This window comes from Centropristis striata, chromosome 8, assembly GCF_030273125.1.
Source record: "Centropristis striata isolate RG_2023a ecotype Rhode Island chromosome 8, C.striata_1.0, whole genome shotgun sequence".
NCBI lineage: Eukaryota > Metazoa > Chordata > Actinopteri > Perciformes > Serranidae > Centropristis > Centropristis striata.
The window spans coordinates 36,725,373-36,744,237 of record NC_081524.1 but is presented as its reverse complement, the minus strand read 5'-3'; the positions used below and the strand labels follow the sequence as shown (position 1 = coordinate 36,744,237).

The window sequence follows — 18,865 nt, the reverse complement described above, 5'->3', positions numbered from 1 at the left end:
CTGCAAAAAAGCCAACTTATTTTGGCCTAAAACAGTGATTTAATTTGGTAAAACTTGGAAATATAAATTACTGACATTTAGGACAATAATGTAAGTTAGCACAACAAAGGAAGCCAGTTGTCTGCTCAAAAAGTGAGTGAGAAGACAAATTTTCCTATGTTTCTATGTATACATTTTTCTGTAGAGTGGAATTTGCAGCCTGGAGTGCAGTTTTCAAATGAATTTTTTGACAGTTTTTTCTCTCCCTCTACACTCTGGCGATGATTTCACACACTGTGACACGAACATTCCGTGCAATACACACCCATTATAATCTCAGAATTTCTCCAAAAATGATCATGGTCATTGAACAGGGATTAATAAAAAACTATATGACCTATCGAAACGTGGATTAATACACCGATACACAAGACGTGTGTCTACTGTTTAAAGTTTAAATGGAGTCTCTAGGTGAAATATTGCCGGAGAAGTAGACATTTAAAAATCTCCAATTGTTGTTCTTTTTCGCTCGTTTTTTGTCGGCCGTCCCATTCGTTTCAATGCAAAATTTTGGGCAGTTTTTAAAATTCGTATTCTGTAGAGAAAAGTAATAGCACACCGATCCCGATCAAACCGCACGTTTTGATATCTAATTTGTCCTGCAACTCTTCAAGTTGTAGGACTAGTAGCGGGACGAAATTGCGTCCGGAAGAGGAAGAAGAAGAAATCCAAAGGTTCCCTACCAACTACTGTTCCCTACCACTGGTCCCTACAGCTATTGCTGTATGGGACCAGTGCTTGGTGCGATTGCCCCGAGGCCCTAATGAAACCACAATTAACAGAGGTCTGTGTCTGAAAACAAAATTATTACAACTTTATGGGCGACCATGTACATTAGATGCTCTAACTAAGGAAACCTAATGACCACAAAGTAAACATCATTTGGTTGGCATCACAAACTGAACATGTACAATAGTGTCTGTGTTTTGGACTTACATGTTAACTGTTAACTACGTGCTAACAGGTAACTCAGTCAAATGTGTCTAGGTTGCTCAAATGCCTTCAATTTTGCATGAAATAATTTTAAAAACATGCTCATCTGTATTTAATATCTAAGTCAACCATTTACAAAAGTTACTACAAGCAACTGGTTGAAACTCACCAGTTAACAAGGACACTCATTAAACTGAAACACCAGCAGCCTTACTGGCAAGTTTAATAGGAGCATTGTTTTTGCACTAACACTGAAAACTGTTATTTGGCAATAAAAATCTGCATTTTGTCCAAGTTGTCCAAATGTGTCATTAGTTTGCTGAGTTAATCCGTCATCAATCCAACCACCCATGCTGCTGTCAGCTACAGGCAGCAGCAGAACACACAAGCTGTCTTAACTTTATTATTAAATGTAATATGAAACTGAAGGCATCATTTGTGCATAGCCAGATCTACATTGGACCTGCATGATGGCACTGGCTGCTGTTACTCTGAGCTTTGTGGCACAGCTGCACAACTGTGATTGATCCCCAAAGGGATACCCACTTTTGACTTGTCAGACCGCCTGCTGAGCCACAGAACAGAGCTAACAGAGAGCCGGCGTCTCGCTCAGGAGACACTTTAACAAAGCGGATATTCTCCAACATTGGCTCCTTGAACCGTGGTCCTCTCAGTATTTAACCACTGGGTCAATCTGCTGCCTTCTTAAAGCATGCATCATGCTGGAGTGAGTGGTCGCTGCTTATTTTAGCTGAATCTGTTCTCCATCTTCCTAATGAGTTTCCAAGATGGCTTGTCAGGGCTACAGTAAAACACACAGAATACAAACACACTCATACAAGCTCTCTGGCATACACACTCACAAAATGCACAAAAATGCACTGCACTGTACACACACACACAGACGCACACTCCTCTCCCATGAGACATGTTCTATCTCTCCTCACAGTTGAATCAGATGTTTCCTCCTGATCTTATAACACAGACTTCTTCATCTAAGAAGGTGGCTTACACTCAGAAATAAAAAAGAGGAAAAAATTGTTCCTTTTAAGGCATTTTTATTTGAAATAAAATGAAATGAACCTGCTGGGTTACTTATTAAGAGCCTTTCATGACCTAAAGATCCATAAAAACCTCTTGAAAACGCACTTTGTCCCTCAGAACTATTCCTCTATGTTTCGCTGCTTTCCCAAATGCACATTATCTCCGTTAAACTGCAGTTGTGGTGAACTTCTGCCTCTCTGTTACCCTTATGTTAACCCTCGCTGTCATCTTCATATCACCCTCTTGGCCTCCCTCGTTAGCTCTCCTTCTGTTCAGTCTCTTAGTATCTCTCTCCCTCTCAGCACTTTCCCCATTAAATTCACATTTCAGCTCCATCCCCCCCTCCCATCTCGCTCTCTCTTTCTCCCCCTTCCTCCTCGCCTGCTCCATCCCCTCTGTCCTTTCTTATCTTAGTAAGTTTTCAGCTGGGACCTGCTTTTTCCTCTGCAGTATAGCCCCTGTGTCCCCCTGGGAAGGATTGTCGCCATGTGTATATATGTATGTGTATGTGAGAGAGAGAGAGAGAGAGAGAGAGAGAGAGAGAGAGAGAGAGAGAGAGAGAGAGAGAGACTTTGTTCTTACTATCTTGGGTGCAAGAGTCCTCACAGGAACAGGAATAAAAAAACTCAGAAGTGGACACTTGTGTGCTACATTTTCCGGTGTGTGTGAATGTGTGTATTTGTCCTTGCATGCTTGTGTGTGTGCATGTGTGTGTGTGTGCATGTTAAGGGGGTAAAATTATGCTCATCCTTCAGAGTGGAATCTGCCTGCCATCGTCAGCCTAATTTTCATCTTCACTTTTGGCTAAAAACAACTCCACAACAGCAATGTAGCTGCAGAGCTCATGTGAGTGAGTTGAAAGCAAAGCGAGCGTCTGAGAGACACTTGAGAGAAAATGTAGCTGGGTTTGTTTGAGCGTGAGGGGAAGAGGGGTGATACGGGTCTGACCGTGCATGGCTCTCCCATGGCACCTCTGGTTGCATAAGAACTGTTTCCTTAGAAATCTGAACTGTTCCTTGGTGTAGAAGGCAGCAAGTTCATCACCTGTTTCCCAAGTTTGGAAGGTGTGCAGCAAAGTTGCACCACATACATGATGAAGCAAAGTGTCTTCCTCTCCCCTGCTGTAAATTTAATACATCTGCAGAGAAGAAAAGTTTCCCTTCAAGTTTTTACCCTTGAAACTGTTTGTTAAGAGCAAATTGTGACTTTGTGAATTAACAGCAAACAGACTAGGAAATTCCATATGAATAATACAGGCTGGTGCAATAAAAAACACCACCTTTTCCTTCTTCGCTCCTGCTATTAACCAATACTTGCTCTCTTTAATGGAAAGTAAATCACATCTGCAGCAGAGGCTTTCATTCCCAGGCTTCAACACTCAGCCTTGCTGCTTTTTATTCTGTTCCTCTGATCAGGGACTTATTTGCACCCGAGGACGCAAAGTGAATGCAATCAACTGGTAGGTAGAATTTGAAACTTACTCTGTGTCCTGAGGACTACTGACCTGCTTGGTTGACATGCATAAAACAGCCCAACATCAGTCTGGGAAATAGGATGCCATGAGGGATGAGAAACTCTGAGCCTGACACGACATGTTTCCCTCCCTGAAGGATGAGGTTCCCATGCATGTCAAGGTCCAGAGTCCCCTTAGGGATCTTTGTGTCTGGTTATAGTGGGTCTCCATAAAAATTAGGCTGAAACTGAAGATCTAAAATTAATCACAGGTATGCTGTGCTGTACATCCTTTTTTAAGGAAACGATACAAACACAAATAAGGCCTTATCTTGCAGGAGTTTATAAAATGAATGTGCATGCATGTTGTATGAAAAAAGTTTGGGATTCACTCATCCACACATCCTCCTTCACCTTCTGGTACAGTCTCATCATCCTCTCACACACCAGCCTGCCTACCTTCCAGTGTCACCTCTTTCCCGGCCCGTTTCAGCGCCTGCACAGCCTCGTCGTGCGTCGCGTCCCGCAGGTTCATGCCGTTCACGGACAGGATGGCGTCCCCAACGTACAGAGCCTGGGTCTGGTCCGCTGCGAGCCCCTTGAAAATCTTACTGATGAGGATGGGCATTTTGTTCTCCTTCCCTCCTTTGATGCTGATCCCTAGTCCCCCGATCTCCTGCTTGGCCACCTTGACGCACCGCTTTCTGTTGGCGATCGCCTCGGGCACTCTCTCCGGCAGGTCCGTGAACGCGGTGCGCACAGTTTGGGGGCCGTTGTTGGAGTTGGCGTTGTTGTTGTCAAGGTAAGATCCGTTGGTAACGCCGTTGGAGTTGACACTGTCGTCCACGCTGTCGTTAACGCAGCTCTCCTCGCAACTTAACGTGAGCGCTTCCTCGTTCAAGTTGACCAAAACTTTGTGCCACCGCTCCCGCACCAAAACCTCCAAAAATCCACTTTTATGCACTCCGGAGGCACCTGAAACTCCCGTCGATATTACCACCGCCATCTTTGGAGCATTTCTTTAGACTGACATGTGATTTAGTTCCCAGCAGCACGCTCTCACACATTAACTTCCACTCCGTCTCCCTCACACTCTGGCTGGACTTTGCCCCTCTGAAGTTTTCTGCGGGACTTGTCAGGAGTCCCGACCAACCAGCCCGAGCCCTTTCGGCGCAAGCTGCTCCCCGCTCCGCCTGCCAGAGATCCTATCTACTGGGTGGAGTTTGCTCCCCCCGCCGTCAGCCGATCCCATCTCCAGATCCTGCATGCACAAAATGTGGTCATCATTTCCCCTGAACCTTTGAGACACTTGATGCAGAGTTACACAAGAATAAACAACAATCTTACAAAAAAAAGAGAACAGTCGGCTACATTTATGCATTTTCTGAAATCAAGTTGATAGAAGTATCAATATATCTGCTGTGATTTCAGAATATATGGATGTATATAGACCTTAAAGGAAATTATTAACATCTATTATATGAATAAAACCATAATTGGGGTTTTGTGAGTCATTAGGTCACGTGGGGATGAAGAAACGACAGGAAATTGGTAATTTTTATTAGGGTGGGTGTTTTACAGAATGTCCTTAAATAAATGTCAAATATGACTTAAACTGAGTTTCCAGTATTCATATTCCCCGTGAGACCCACTCTGCGGAGCGCGTTCACGTTGCAGAGCGGTGACGCGCATACAGGAATGCGCCTGTGCCTGTTTTGATGTTTCAAAGTGAGCCAGAGAGAAAGAGAGTGTTTTGTTAGGAAGCTCTGACATGGAGAGACCCCCCTCTGAGGTTTTTCTCTCCATCCCTATTATTATTATTATTATTATTCCAAAAGACATCCACATGTCCTGTCAATCCTGCCGGCTTGTGATGGTTCAGATTAGTGAACTCAGACTGTGAGGGTGCAACTCGTGTTATCACTACAATGCAGGGGGCCGCTGTTTGACAGTGACCCGGGTTGGATCCCTCTGAGTGACTGACAGGGTTGCAGAAGAGAAGATGGAGACAAAAAGATGCAGCTTCAGTGATTCATCATCCAGGACATGATCAGGAAAAAACACTAACCAGGCAGCTGCTGGGACTTCAATGAGGACTTCAAGTGCAGAGAAGTTCAATCTTCTTTGATGTAACAACACTTAGTTCTATAAATATGCTCTTTCTTTTAACAGGCATCACTCTGAAGCACGGCATCCATCACAGTGGGCTATCAGCAATGTAGCTACGACACCTACTGGTGACACTTTAAATTGATTGCTGTGAGGGTTATTATCTGTCCTGGTCTAACGTTAAAACCACTATTATGTGGATTTAGTTCCCTCAGAAGACTATTCAGTGTTAAGATATATTATATTTTGTTATTTCAGTGCTTTATTGTTCTACATATTTATATTATATTGCCAACTTGTTCAGTCAAGTATTTTTTTTTCTGTAGTGTAAATTTTAAAAGGATTTTTGCACATAACAGCATCTGCAGAATCAATCACTGGCCTTTTAATGTGGGTTATTTACAAGCTGACAGTGTTGAAGTTATTGAGTAATTTATTTAGGTTTTTATTGTTCTCTTTTAATGTTTTTTTTTCTTTCTTTTTTTTAACTTCTTAAGTGTCCTTGTTCTATTCTGTGTTTTTTTTTCTATTGTTGTTTTTATTTATGCTACCTCAGTATTTTATTCTATTGTATTTTATTGTACTTGAATACCGGACTGCTGTGACAACCGAATTTCCCTTCGGGGATGAATAAAGTTATCTATCTATCTATCTATCTTATTTATTTTTACATTTTGAAAAAATGAATATGAATGTAAATAGAAAAATGTTTTTTGCCTAGGGCCCCAACACACTTTAGAATCACCAGTTCATTATTATTATTATTATTATTATTATTATTATTAGTTTAATATAATGAATAAAACAAAATCTAATGTTGAGAACTTACATTAGGGGTTATATATATAAATATATATATATGATTATTATGAGGAATAAGGGAATTATCTTGTGATTGAATACTGTACATTTCAGTATGTGTCATAATTAATCAAATTATGTAATCACAGGAATATATAATATAGGCATGCTGTACAATAAAGGAGTCAAGCTTCCTCACTTGCCCGCCCTCTAATGGATCATTACTACTGAGCTGCACCAAAGAGGAGATTTATTTTGAGAAAGAGACTGAAACAGAAATACTAAGAATACTTTGGCTTAATGAGGTGTAGGAGCTACAATTGATTTTTTACTTTTATATGCAAATGAGCTATCAGATGAAATGCACATTCTTTGTTGTGGTAATGACCTTCAAAACAAACAAACAGAGAATGCAATCTTATTAAAGGTGATGGTATTTAAAGGTTGTTAATGAATCTTTTTTTAATCCTCAGTCAGCAGGTTGACTACACACTTTGTGTGTTTTTTCAATGCAACAGGGAGCAGCTGCAGAGAGTTATGATTACACTAAAGCACACAATCACACATTGTCTATCAACTGGTTTTCTGTAATGAAGAGAGTGAAGTGCCATGCTCAAGAGCACTGCAACACATTTAGGACATGTCAGTTTTCTGAGATAAGGCTAAAATAATATTCCAAGTTCTGCAATATCATATTTTTTGATGTTTTAGGAGAGATCTCTACATTCAGTGTTTCTTACTAAAATGCACTGTGTGACTGTGAAGACTCATAAACATATTGAGTGCATTTCCTTCCTCATAACGATCATTTGCAAAACTGGTTATTTCTGCATGGTTTACATCCACCTTTTGCTTGCACTTTCACTTTCCTGCCTTTCTCAATGCAGTGCTGCAGTTCTTTTTGCCTTACTGCCATCCATTGTCAGTCAGTGCACTGCAAAAAAGCCAACTTGTATTTTTTGGCCTAAAACAGTGATTTAATTTGGTAAAACTTGGAAATATAAATTACTGACATTTAGGGCAATAATGTAAGTTAGCACAACAAAGGAAGCCAGTTGTCTGCTCAAAAACAAGTTGTTATTACTTATATCTTTAAGTTGGGGTTCAAAACAAGGGACAATAGTTCTGCTAACTCTTATTTCTTTGTTGTGAAATTTGGTCATTAGCGAAAGCTAGCGGCTAACTGATGCTAGCGACTAACTGATGCTAGCAGCGCTGCTTGTTACATTACATTAGTGTCCATTAGCGCATCAATGCTAACTCAAAATTGTGGTCACAACATTAGCTGACATTCATAGCAACGTTGCAATCGTGCCAGAGAAATTCAGAGTTGAGCAAACTCGAAAACAAAACTTAAAATATTTAGTTTTATTGTCCAACTTAAAATTTTATCGAAGTTTGTTGCCTTGAAATTTTGAGTTCACCCAACTTTTCTTTTTTTGCAGTGTGGAATAGCCACATTCAAACATCTTTTTTTAAAACAACTGCCTCATCTCCAGAGGTTGATTATCAAGATCTGTGTTGATATGAAACATTTGTGAAGCACATGCAGTTTTATATCAACTGAACAATATTGGAGGGGATAAAACTGAATGGGGCTGAATGTGACAGGTGTGTTGTAATGAATGCAGCATTGCAACATAATGGAGACAGAAAAATGTCCTCAGAAGCCAAACTAGACTGTTGATTTTTCTCAGAGCAAAATGTAGTTATTTGGATTTTTGAGTGATGGAGCATCAGTCCGTTTTATAGCTGTTGTGTAGGAAGAAAAAGGTAGATCACCTGTCTTAGTCGAGACTGCTTGAACATCTTCTCTTCCCGTCCATAAATTTCACTTCCTCACTTAAACCTTCTGCCTCTGTCCTTCACATGTCCTTCGTTCTCTTGACTCCCCATCATCTTCACATCTTTTCTTTTGCTAATTTCTCACATTTCCCTTCAACTTTGAATTCCATGTTGAAATATAAGAAAATATATGATCTCAGTTATGCTGTTTGGCTCATTGACTCACAGACAACATTAGGTTTACAGCACTGATGGTTCAAAGCAGAGTTCAAGTTAGGACAGGAAAAACCAAAAAGCAAACAGAGAAGTAGCCAAGAAGTCTAAAAAGTACAGCCAATGTCAACAGGTGTCAAATTGGACTATAGACAGAGTGCACAACAGACGTGGCAGGTAGATTCAGTGGGGAGCTGGTGAGAGGTGTGTAGATCAGTGTGGAGGTCAGGTGGAGATTAACCCATAAGAACCAATGGTGACACGGGTGTAACAAACACTTTAAATGTACTAGAATCTCCCATATACAGCTTTATGCTTGAGATAAACTCATTAAATCTCTAAGCAAGGCCTATTCCACACCCTGGTGTGGTGGTCATGTGACTGTGATAAGAAGTAACTTCTCCAAAATGTGGCTGTGACCGGAAACAGAAATGTGGAAAAAGTAGCAAATTTCAAAAATCTTATTTTTTGTTTCTAGGCTAACTAGTTTAAACCCATTTAACAATTCTAATCTGTTAATAGGGTGTCATGTATTGCATTTAACCCTATTAGAGTTTGTTATATGTTTTTATTTATTACTGATTTATTTTTATTTTGTTACTTAAAAACAAATCTGAAAAATGATTTGTTGTTTAACAGCACTATTAATGTCACGATTTTAATATATGTTGTGGAGATGCAGAGAAAAAGGCAAATTTGTGTTTCTGTAAGCAGAAAAGGTGTCAGAAATATCATAATAATAAATACCATAAACGCCCAATGTAAGTTATATGTCACATCACAGATCTTTGACATTTAGGGGTAGAATTAAAAAAAACGTCAGAAATGTGTTCTATGTGGTCCACTTGGTCTGTGGTAGACCCCCCATAATTTTCTTTCAAGGATAAGTGGGTCTGGGTTCTTATGGGTTAATCGTGCGTAACGCAGGACCGGGAGAGAATGACAGGGAAATGAAAGCATTAGTGACTGGGAGACTGACAACAGGAAAAACAAGACTTACTGCCTCACGCTTGTTTGCCTCCACCAACCAGCCAGATTCCACTTTTCATCCATGTCTGTCTAGACTTAGGGAGCCATAACATTAGACAGTGCTTAAAATTTGGATGCTGCTTCAAAGAAGCTTCAAAAAGCTAAAATAAATTGATGCTTCACACACATCTTCAACCAGGCAGCTCAGAAGATCTAATCACTACAGTTTCAAGGTGGGCACCAAAGATTAGTGCCATCAAATCAGTATCCGACCAAATCCCCCCCCCCCTTCTGTTGCTGAGTTATGGCACTGAATAATCAAATCAAATCAAATCAAACTTTATTTATATAGCGCTTTTCATACAAAAAAATGCAACACAAAGTGCTTTACAGCTTTACAAAAAATAAGAATAAAAACAGACAATAAAAATGACAAAACCCACCCCTCCCTCCCCCACATACACATCTGTAAGTATACATACACAAACATGCACACACACGCATTTAGTCATGCACGTACACAAACACACACTCAGACTCACACACAGCACATATTGACATATTGATTAATGGCCATAAAAGTGTTGCTAAACATTATGATGTTGCTGACCTTTGACCTTTGGATCTAAAATGGCATCTCTTCATCATACCAGATGAAATTTTATTTAAATTGTGTCATGATTTGAATTCCTGAATTATGGCTATTAACATATTTTGTGAAGTCCCAGGGACCTTGAACTTTGACCTCTGGACATTTATGCCAAAACTGAGCAAATTCCCTGACGTATCACTCACTAATCATGTTCACAAGAATGGGACAAACGGATGGATGACCTGACCGCATAATGCCTCTGACCATGGCTGTCACTGGCCATAAAAATATGTAAAGGTGCCATTCGTCAGCTATTGCAATAACATGCCAGGTCTAAGCCTTTTTTAAAATAATGCAATAATCTTTTTAGCAAGCATTTATGCAGGAAAAAGGTGCCTACTATCTTGTACTCAAAGTATAAATAAAGAAATGGAGAGGAAATGAGACTTCATGAGATACTAAAATATTACCTGACTCATACACAGAGAAATAATCAACAATACTTATACTTAATATATATATATATGTGTTAGATTTGAGTCTAACAGTGCAAAGCCACATACAAGGACCTCAGGACTCCACTGGTTTGGCAGCACCTAAGGCTGCTACTGCTGCTGGCATTGTTAAAGTTCCTGAAATTAATTTCCATTTATGAGCTCAAGGTACTAACATTTCAAGACACTGGTGGCAAAAGCTGGTCACGTAGGTCTTATAGACATTTTAGACATGTTAATGGAATAAAGACATCAGGACACAGGAACTGCTTTTTAGAGAGGAGACTGCTGGCCGCAAAGAGGAAGTTCTTTTTTATTTTGCATATATCAATATTTGCATCTTTCTGCAGGCTAAACACTTTGCAATTTAATATTAAATCCCTTTGTTACATTCTTGATTCATCAAGTAAAGTGTGGAGTTAAAATTGCAGGCACATTCATGCTTCTTTCCACTCTATTTGAAATGTAAAAACACAAACAGACGTTTCACAGAAGAGAAAATATTTGTGGAGTGATTCACTTCATTTCAGTGGCACAGAAGTGACACTGCTTAACCCTTTAAGAGCAGAGACTTTGCAAATAAGTTGCTGGCTTGATTTAGAAATGAACTTCCTTTTTGTTCTTGAGTTGGCCACACATGCTCTCTGTGGTTTGAGTAAGTGTTGTTTTGGATCTGTAATTATACTGTGACACAAAAAAAAATGACTAGTGACACCAGGAAGTACTATAAAACAGTTCTTTATGAGCTTTATTAGCAGAAATGATGCTAAAAATCATAATTTGCTTCATGTAATAAGGGGTTAAAGCCATGTAGAAAGAGCAGAGGGGTGGAGTAAAAGTCAGAGGAGGAGCACCGTTGCATCATTTATACAGAAATGAAACTATCAATACTCTGGTAAACACTGTGCAGATCGTTAATTTGCACATGAAGACAGACAAGCAGAGCAGAGCATCTAAGAAGGTGAAGTTGATGTTCATATACTTGATTAATTCTGATACTGTAGAGTAAACATAGCTATGCATTAAACCTAAAAAATAAAATGGCACTTAGAGGTGAATAAAATGGATGGTTCTTAACTTTAAAGCTTTTTCTCTCCTCTAGATATGGCCACAGCCGGCAGTTTCTTGTCTGAAGATCAGTTCCTGTGCTCCATCTGTCTGGATGTTTTCACAGAGCCTGTTTCAATTCCATGTGGACACAACTTCTGCAAGGCCTGTCTCAGCAGGCACTGGGAGGGCAAAGAGCAGTGTCAGTGCCCGATGTGCAAAGAGGAGTTCCACAAAGGGTTCAAGCTGCGTGTCAACACTGGATACAGGGACGTCGTGGAGAATTTTAAGGAACACCATGCAAAAGCTGACAATAATTCCCTTGTCAAACCAGGACAGGTGCCCTGTGACTGCTGCCTCGGCAACAAGTTCAAAGCCTCTAAGACCTGCCTGGTGTGCCTGACTTCATACTGCGAGACACACCTTGAGCCTCATCTGAGAGTTGCAGCCTTAAAGAGACACAAACTGACTGATCCTGTGCATAACCTGGAGGATCAAATATGCAAGAAACACAACAGGTTGTTGGAGCTCTTCTGCAGGTACGACCAGACATGTGTTTGTGTCCAGTGTACAGAACATAGCAGTCATGACACGGTCCCTTTAGAGAAAGCATACGTAGACAAGAAGGCTCACATGGGGAAGAAAAAGGCGGAAGTACAGCAAAATAAAAATAAGCGTGGAAAGAGGGCTCAGAAGAAGAAAGTGCCAGTGCAGACCATGAGCAAAGATGTGGTGGCAAACAGTGTGGTGTCCAATCAAATGCAAGGTCCTCCGAGGTGGTGGATTCCAAACCAATTCCACAGATTTGGCTATTTTTCTAGAAACAGTGGAGGGAGATTCTACCATGAGGTTCCAGCCCTATGGAGCACCAGTTTAGATTCAGAGCCGTTGCGTGGAGTCAGCACATTTATACCTGACCCCGGGAGTGAAAACTGGGTCATAAGGTTGGGAACTGGCTCCAAGTGCAAGAGACCTAATATCCCAATCCACCTCTTCTCGATATGCATATCTGAGCGAGTCATGGCGGTTGTGGACTATGATGAAGGACTGGTGTCTTTCTTTCATGCAGACACTGCAGAACCAATCGTTTCTTATACAGGCTGCAAATTCAATGAGATGATTTACATGTTTTACCATCCTACTCCTACACTGTTCGACAGGTGGGAACTGTGGCTACGAAATAAGTTTGAAAAGATAAAAGAATGGTCACAAAGTCCAGAAGCCTTGATCTGCTTTGTTTTTTTCTACTTTGCTCTGTGTTGGATGTGGCCAAATTAAAAACCACAACAGTCTTTATGAGGGCAGAGCTGAAACAGATTGTGATGACATTTGAAACTAGTAAAACCTGATGGCCACTTCCTGGATACTTTGCATACCAATCTGCAGGTTGAGCTCAGTTCAACTGGAAATAATTACTTTCTTTGTTTGTAAAACCTTTTTGATATTTGCTCAAGATGAAGCTGCATGTTTATTTTTTATCCATATTTTGTCATATATTTTTGTAATTATGTATTTGATAAAAAAAAAAAAAGAAGCCTGTTAAAATCTTGACATTATAAAAACATGTTTGAGGTGTGGATGAACTTGTAGATGTAGGGATTGTATTTCTGTCACTTTATCACATGTTACAAACTGATTGAGGTTCATGTACAGTGAGTCTGTCAATTACAGTGTTAAGTTGTAATCATGACTTTGAATGCTTGTCATTATCATTTGGTGTTGAATTATCAGTATTTGATGCACAAAATGAATTTACATAAAGTTTACATCTCTTTGAAACATGATTGTAGTGTTGTTTCTGTATGTTTACTTTACCTAAACTGTTGAATTCACTGTAGTGAAGATAGTGATGGAGGCTTTCTACCAATACACCACTAGAGGGAGCAATCTACTTATCCTTCATACAAACAGCAGCACACACTCCCCAATCAATTAAAGCTGAACAGGATAAAACATGGCAGTATGGACAAAAAAAATATTTTTACTTGAGCCTCCAGAAAAGTATATATATATTTTTTTTTACAACAAGTCTTTATCAGTTTTCATCTTTTCCTTGGAACTATTGTGTGCACATGTTATTGCTTATAAATAACTGAGACAAAAATCGAAAGTTGTGTAAAACAAATTTAAACTAAACATGGAGATTGCACTGCACAACACAGTGGTCTGTCTATAAACATAACATTGTGACATATTGCTGCAGCAGGGTTACCGTGTAATAACATATATAAGCAGTGTTGGGGAGTAGTGAGCGACATGTAATTGAAAAAGTATTTTAACTAAGTTTTGCAGCAGCTTGGTGGTAGTGCATCTGTCTTTATATATGAGGAGTGATTCAAGTGGTAAAATTAACTTTTTTGCCATCTTTTGTGTAGTTTAATTACTGAAACTACAAACTATGAATTGGACCATGACAGGAAATGAATGGGCTTTTTAAAATTATTATTATTATTTTACCATTGCTTTCTACTGTAATTGAACCCCATTTGATCATCCTCATGCCCTTTTTCTTCCATCCTGATTGATGTTGGAATAAACCTTTTTATTTTCTTTATGCCGTCAACCATGGCTGTTGTGGGCCATCAAAATATGTAAAGATGCCATGGGTCAGCTATTGCCATTACACGCCAGGACTAAGACTTTTTAAAAAAAATAATGCAATAACCTTTTTATCAATCATTTATGCAGGAAAAAAGAGCCTACTATCTTGTACACAAAGTACAAATAAAGAAATTAACACAACACAGTGTTTAAGTGCACTGCAAAAAAGCCTAATTGTATTTTTTTTTGGCCTAAAACAGTGATTTAAGTTGGTAAAACTTGGAAATATAAATTATTGACATTTAGGGCAATAATGTAAGTTAGCACAACAAAGGAAGCCAGTTGTCTGCTCAAAAACAAGTTTGTGAGTTGTTGTTACTTATATCTTTAAGTTGGGGTTCACAGCAAGGGACAATAGTTCTGCTAACTCTTATTTCTTTGTTGTGAAATGCGGGAAAGCGGTGAAATTAATTAGCGAAAGCTAGCGGCTAACTGATGCTAGCGGCGCTGCTTGTTACAGCTACAAGAGTAGCCATTAGCGTATCAATGCTAACTCAAAATTGTGGTCGCAACATTAGCTGACATTTCATAGCAGCGTTACAATCGTGCCAATTCAGCACATTGCAGAAGTTAGCAGAAGTAAGGATTAAAAGTTATTACAATGTAAAATTATAAGTTAGTACAACTTACAGTTGAGTTGACAAAAATCAGAATTCAGAGTTGAGCAAACTCAAAAACAAAACTTAAAATATTTAGTTTAATTGTCCAACTTAAAATTTTATCGAAGTTTGTTGCCTTGAAATTTTGAGTTCACCCAACTTTTCTTTTTTTGCAGTGTGGAAATGAGACTGCATGAGGTACTAAAATATTACCTTCCTCATATACAGAGGAATAATCAACAATATACATATACATACAAGCTACTAACATATCAAGGTACTGGTGCTAAAAGCTGGTCACGTAGGTCTTATAGACATTTTAGACATGTTAATGGAATAAAGACATCAGGACACAGGAACTGCTTTTTAGAGAGGAAGCTGCTGGCCGCGAAGAGGAGGTTCTTTTTTATTTTGCATATATCAATATTAGCTTTGCATCTTTTGCAATTTGATATTAAATCCCTTTGTTACGTTCGTGATTCATCAAGTAAAGTGTGGAGTTAGAATTGCAGGCACATTCATGCTTCTTTCCACTCTATTTGAAATGTAAAAACACAAACAGACGTTTCACAGAAGAGAAAATATTTGTGGAGTGATTCACTTCATTTCAGTGGCACAGAGAGTGTCACTTAATGCCATGTAGAAAGAGAAGAGGGGTGGAGTAAAAGTTGGAGGAGGAGCAGCGTTGCATATGAAACTATCAATACTCTGGTAAACACCGTGCAGATGAAGACAGACAAGCAGAGCAGAGCAGAGCATCTAAGAAGGTGAAGTTGATGTTCATATACTTGATTTATTCTGATACTGTTGAGTAAACATAGCTATGTATTACACTTGTTGTTAATAAAATGGCACTTAGGAGTGAATAAAATGGATGGTTCTCAACTTTAAAGCTTTTTCTCTCCTCTAGATATGGCCACAGCCGGCAGTTTCTTGTCTGAAGATCAGTTCCAGTGCTCCATCTGTCTGGATGTTTTCACAGAGCCTGTTTCAATTCCATGTGGACACAACTTCTGCAAGGCCTGTCTCAGCAGGCACTGGGAGGGCAAAGAGCAGTGTCAGTGCCCGATGTGCAAAGAGAAGTTCCACAAAGGGTTCAAGCTGCGTGTCAACACCGGATTGAGGGAGGTTGTGGAAAATTTTAAGGAACACCATGCGAAAGCTGACAATAATTCCCTTGTCAAACCAGGACAGGTGCCGTGTGACTGCTGCCTCGGCAACAAGTTCAAAGCCTCTAAGACCTGCCTGGTGTGCCTGACTTCATACTGCGAGACACACCTTGAGCCTCATCTGAGAGTTGCAGCCTTAGAGAGACACAAACTGACTGATCCTGTGCATAACCTGGAGGATCAAATATGCAAGAAACACAACAGGTTGTTGGAGCTCTTCTGCAGGTACGACCAGACATGTGTTTGTGTCCAGTGTACAGAACATAGCAGTCATGACACGGTCCCTTTAGAGAAAGCATACGTAGACAAGAGGGCTCACATGGGGAAGAAGAAGGCGGAAGTACAGCAAAATAAAAATAAGCGTGGAAAGAGGGCCCAGAAGAAGAAAGTGCCAGTGCAGACGATGAGCAAAGATGTGGTGGCAAACAGTGTGGTGTCCAATCAAATGCAAGGTCCTCCGAGGTGGTGGATTCCAAACCATATCCACAGATTTGGCTATTTTTCTAGAAACAGTGGAGGGAGATTCTACCATGAGGTTCCAGCCCTATGGAGCACCAGTTTGGATTCAGAGCCGTTGCGTGGAGTAAGCACATTTATACCTGACCCCGGGAGTGGAAACTGGGTCATAAGGTTGGGAACTGGCTCCAAGTGCAAGAGACCTAATATCCCAATCCACCTCTTCTCGATATGCATATCTGAGCGAGTCATGGCGGTTGTGGACTATGATGAAGGAGTGGTGTCTTTCTTTCATGCAGACACTGCAGAACAAATCATTTCTTATACAGGCTGCAAATTCAATGAGATGATTTACATGTTCTACCATCCTACTCCTACAGTGGTCGACAGGTGGGAACTGTGGCTACGAAATAAGTTTGAAAAGATAAAAGAATGGTCACAAAGTCCAGAAGCCTTGATCTGCTTTGTTTTTTTCTACTTTGCTCTGTGTTGGATGTGGCCAAATTAAAAACCACAACAGTCTTTATGAGGGCAGAGCTGAAACAGATTGTGATGACATTTGAAACTAGTAAAACCTGATGGCCACTTCCCGGATACTTTGCATACCGATCTGCAGGTTGAGCTCAGTTCAACTGGAAATAATTACTTTCTTTGTTTGTAAAACCTTTTTGATATTTGCTCGAGATAAAGCTGCATGTTTATTTTTTATCCATATTTTGTCATATATTTTTGTAATTATACATGTGATTTAAAAAAGCCAGTTAAAAATATTGACATTATAAAAACATGTTTGAGTTGTGGATGAACTTGCAGATGCAGGGATTGTATTTCTGTCACGTGTTACAAACTGAGGTTTATGTACAGTCTGTAAATTACAGTGTTAAGTTGTAATCATGACTTTGAATGCTTGTTTTATCATTTGGTGTTGGATCATCAGTATTTGATGCACAAAATGAATTTACATAAAGTTTACATCTCTTTGAAACATGATTGTAGTGTTGTTTCTGTATGTTTACTTTACCTAAACTGTTGAATTCACTGCAGTGAAGATAGTGATGGAGGCTTTCTACCAATACACCACTAGAGGGAGCAATCTACTTATCCTTCATACAAACAGCAGCACAAACTCCCCAATCAATTAAAGCTGAACAGGATAAAACATGGCAGTTTGGACAGATATAAATATTTTTACTTAAGCCTCCAGAATTGACGTCCTTTATCAGTTTTCATCTTTTCCTAGGAACTGTTGTGTGATCGTGTTATTGCTTATAAATTACTTTAAATCTGAGATATAAATTAAAAGTTGTGCAAAACAAATTTAAACTAAACATGGAGACTGCACTGTGGTCACAGTGGTCTATCTATATACTTAACATTATGACATATTGCTGCAGCAGGAATAAATACTGTGTAAATATATATATATATATATATATATATATATATATATATATATATATATATATATATATATATATATATATATATATATACTCAAGGAGTAAAATTACTTTTTTGTCATCTTTTGTGTAGGTTAACTACTGAAACTACAAACTATAAATTGGACCATGACAGGAAAATAATGGGCTTTTTAAAATTATTATTATTATTATTATTATTATTATTATTATTTTACCATTGCTTTTCTACTGTAATTGAATGTATGATAAACATCAATAGGTTAGCATTGTCACTGTGTGCATGCATGCTGAAAGTAAAAATCTGTGAAATAACACAAAGTATCAGCAGAGGGAGTGTAAAAAGTTCAGAGTTTCAGCATCTTTAAAGCAGCATATTTTAAATTATTCTTAAGGCTTATGTTTTTTCATACTGAGAAATCAAAAGACAGTGCTAAGCACCGGTGCAGAATAGATCCACGGGCCTCAAAAACTACCTCTTACAGTTGCCAAAGTAAGATATATTAAAATCATAAAATCCTGTTGGGGCTTTAAAATATCTCACATAGCTTTTAACAAGTATGTAACAAAATGTTTTGTCAGTTGAACACTTTCAACTGTGAGATTTCTATACCTTCTAAATTCAAAGGAGACAGACTATGTTGGAAAAAATGGTGTTAAAAAAGGGAGAAAGAAAAAACCTACACAGTCTGCAAACACAGCCTGCCTGTGAAGTCTGTCATTCTTTGAAAACCTTGAAAACTGTTTGAGCAGTAGTGAATCTAAGACTTAAGTAGAGAAAGTCCACAGTTCAGTGGTAAACCTTCATGTGCTGTCTCTTTTATTTCACATTCCACTCCTAAAAACAAGATTTCATGTTATTTTTGCAGTAATTCAAAAGGTGAGCAGATAGATAGATAGATAGATAGATAGATAGATAGATAGATAGATAGATAGATAGATAGATAGATAGATAGATAGATAGATAGATAGATAGATAGATAGATAGATAGATAGATAGATAGATAGATAGATAGATAGATAGATAGATAGATGGATAGATATACTTTATTTATCCCAAGCTGGGAAATTACAGTGTAGCAGCAGCAATTACACACAGAGACAATAACACAAATAAATAAAAAGAACAACCTAGGCATACTTC

At 38.9% G+C, this 18,865-nt stretch overlaps 3 protein-coding genes across 3 annotated transcripts in view; 2 read left to right on the top strand and 1 right to left on the bottom strand.

Annotated features, from left to right (window-relative positions):
- Window positions 1–4,907, bottom strand: part of sntb1 (syntrophin, basic 1) — a 49,440-nt gene extending 44,533 nt beyond the window's left edge. Inside the window, exon 1 of the mRNA XM_059340144.1 lies at window positions 3,928–4,907. Coding sequence (XP_059196127.1) covers window positions 3,928–4,474 — 547 coding nt within the window. The 5' untranslated portion in view covers window positions 4,475–4,907. The remainder of the gene's footprint in view (window positions 1–3,927) is intronic.
- Window positions 4,908–11,311: 6,404 nt separating this feature from the next.
- Window positions 11,312–13,244, top strand: LOC131976930 (E3 ubiquitin-protein ligase TRIM47-like). The gene is made up of 2 exons (XM_059340150.1): window positions 11,312–11,392; window positions 11,534–13,244. The coding sequence occupies exon 2, from the start codon at window positions 11,536–11,538 to the stop codon at window positions 12,754–12,756; it is 1,221 nt and encodes a 406-aa protein (XP_059196133.1). The 5' UTR covers window positions 11,312–11,392; window positions 11,534–11,535; the 3' UTR covers window positions 12,757–13,244.
- A 2,178-nt stretch (window positions 13,245–15,422) lies between these two features.
- LOC131976931 (E3 ubiquitin-protein ligase TRIM47-like) lies at window positions 15,423–17,282 on the top strand. The gene is made up of 2 exons (XM_059340151.1): window positions 15,423–15,445; window positions 15,589–17,282. The coding sequence occupies exon 2, from the start codon at window positions 15,591–15,593 to the stop codon at window positions 16,809–16,811; it is 1,221 nt and encodes a 406-aa protein (XP_059196134.1). The 5' UTR covers window positions 15,423–15,445; window positions 15,589–15,590; the 3' UTR covers window positions 16,812–17,282.
- The last annotated feature ends 1,583 nt before the right edge of the window (window positions 17,283–18,865 follow it).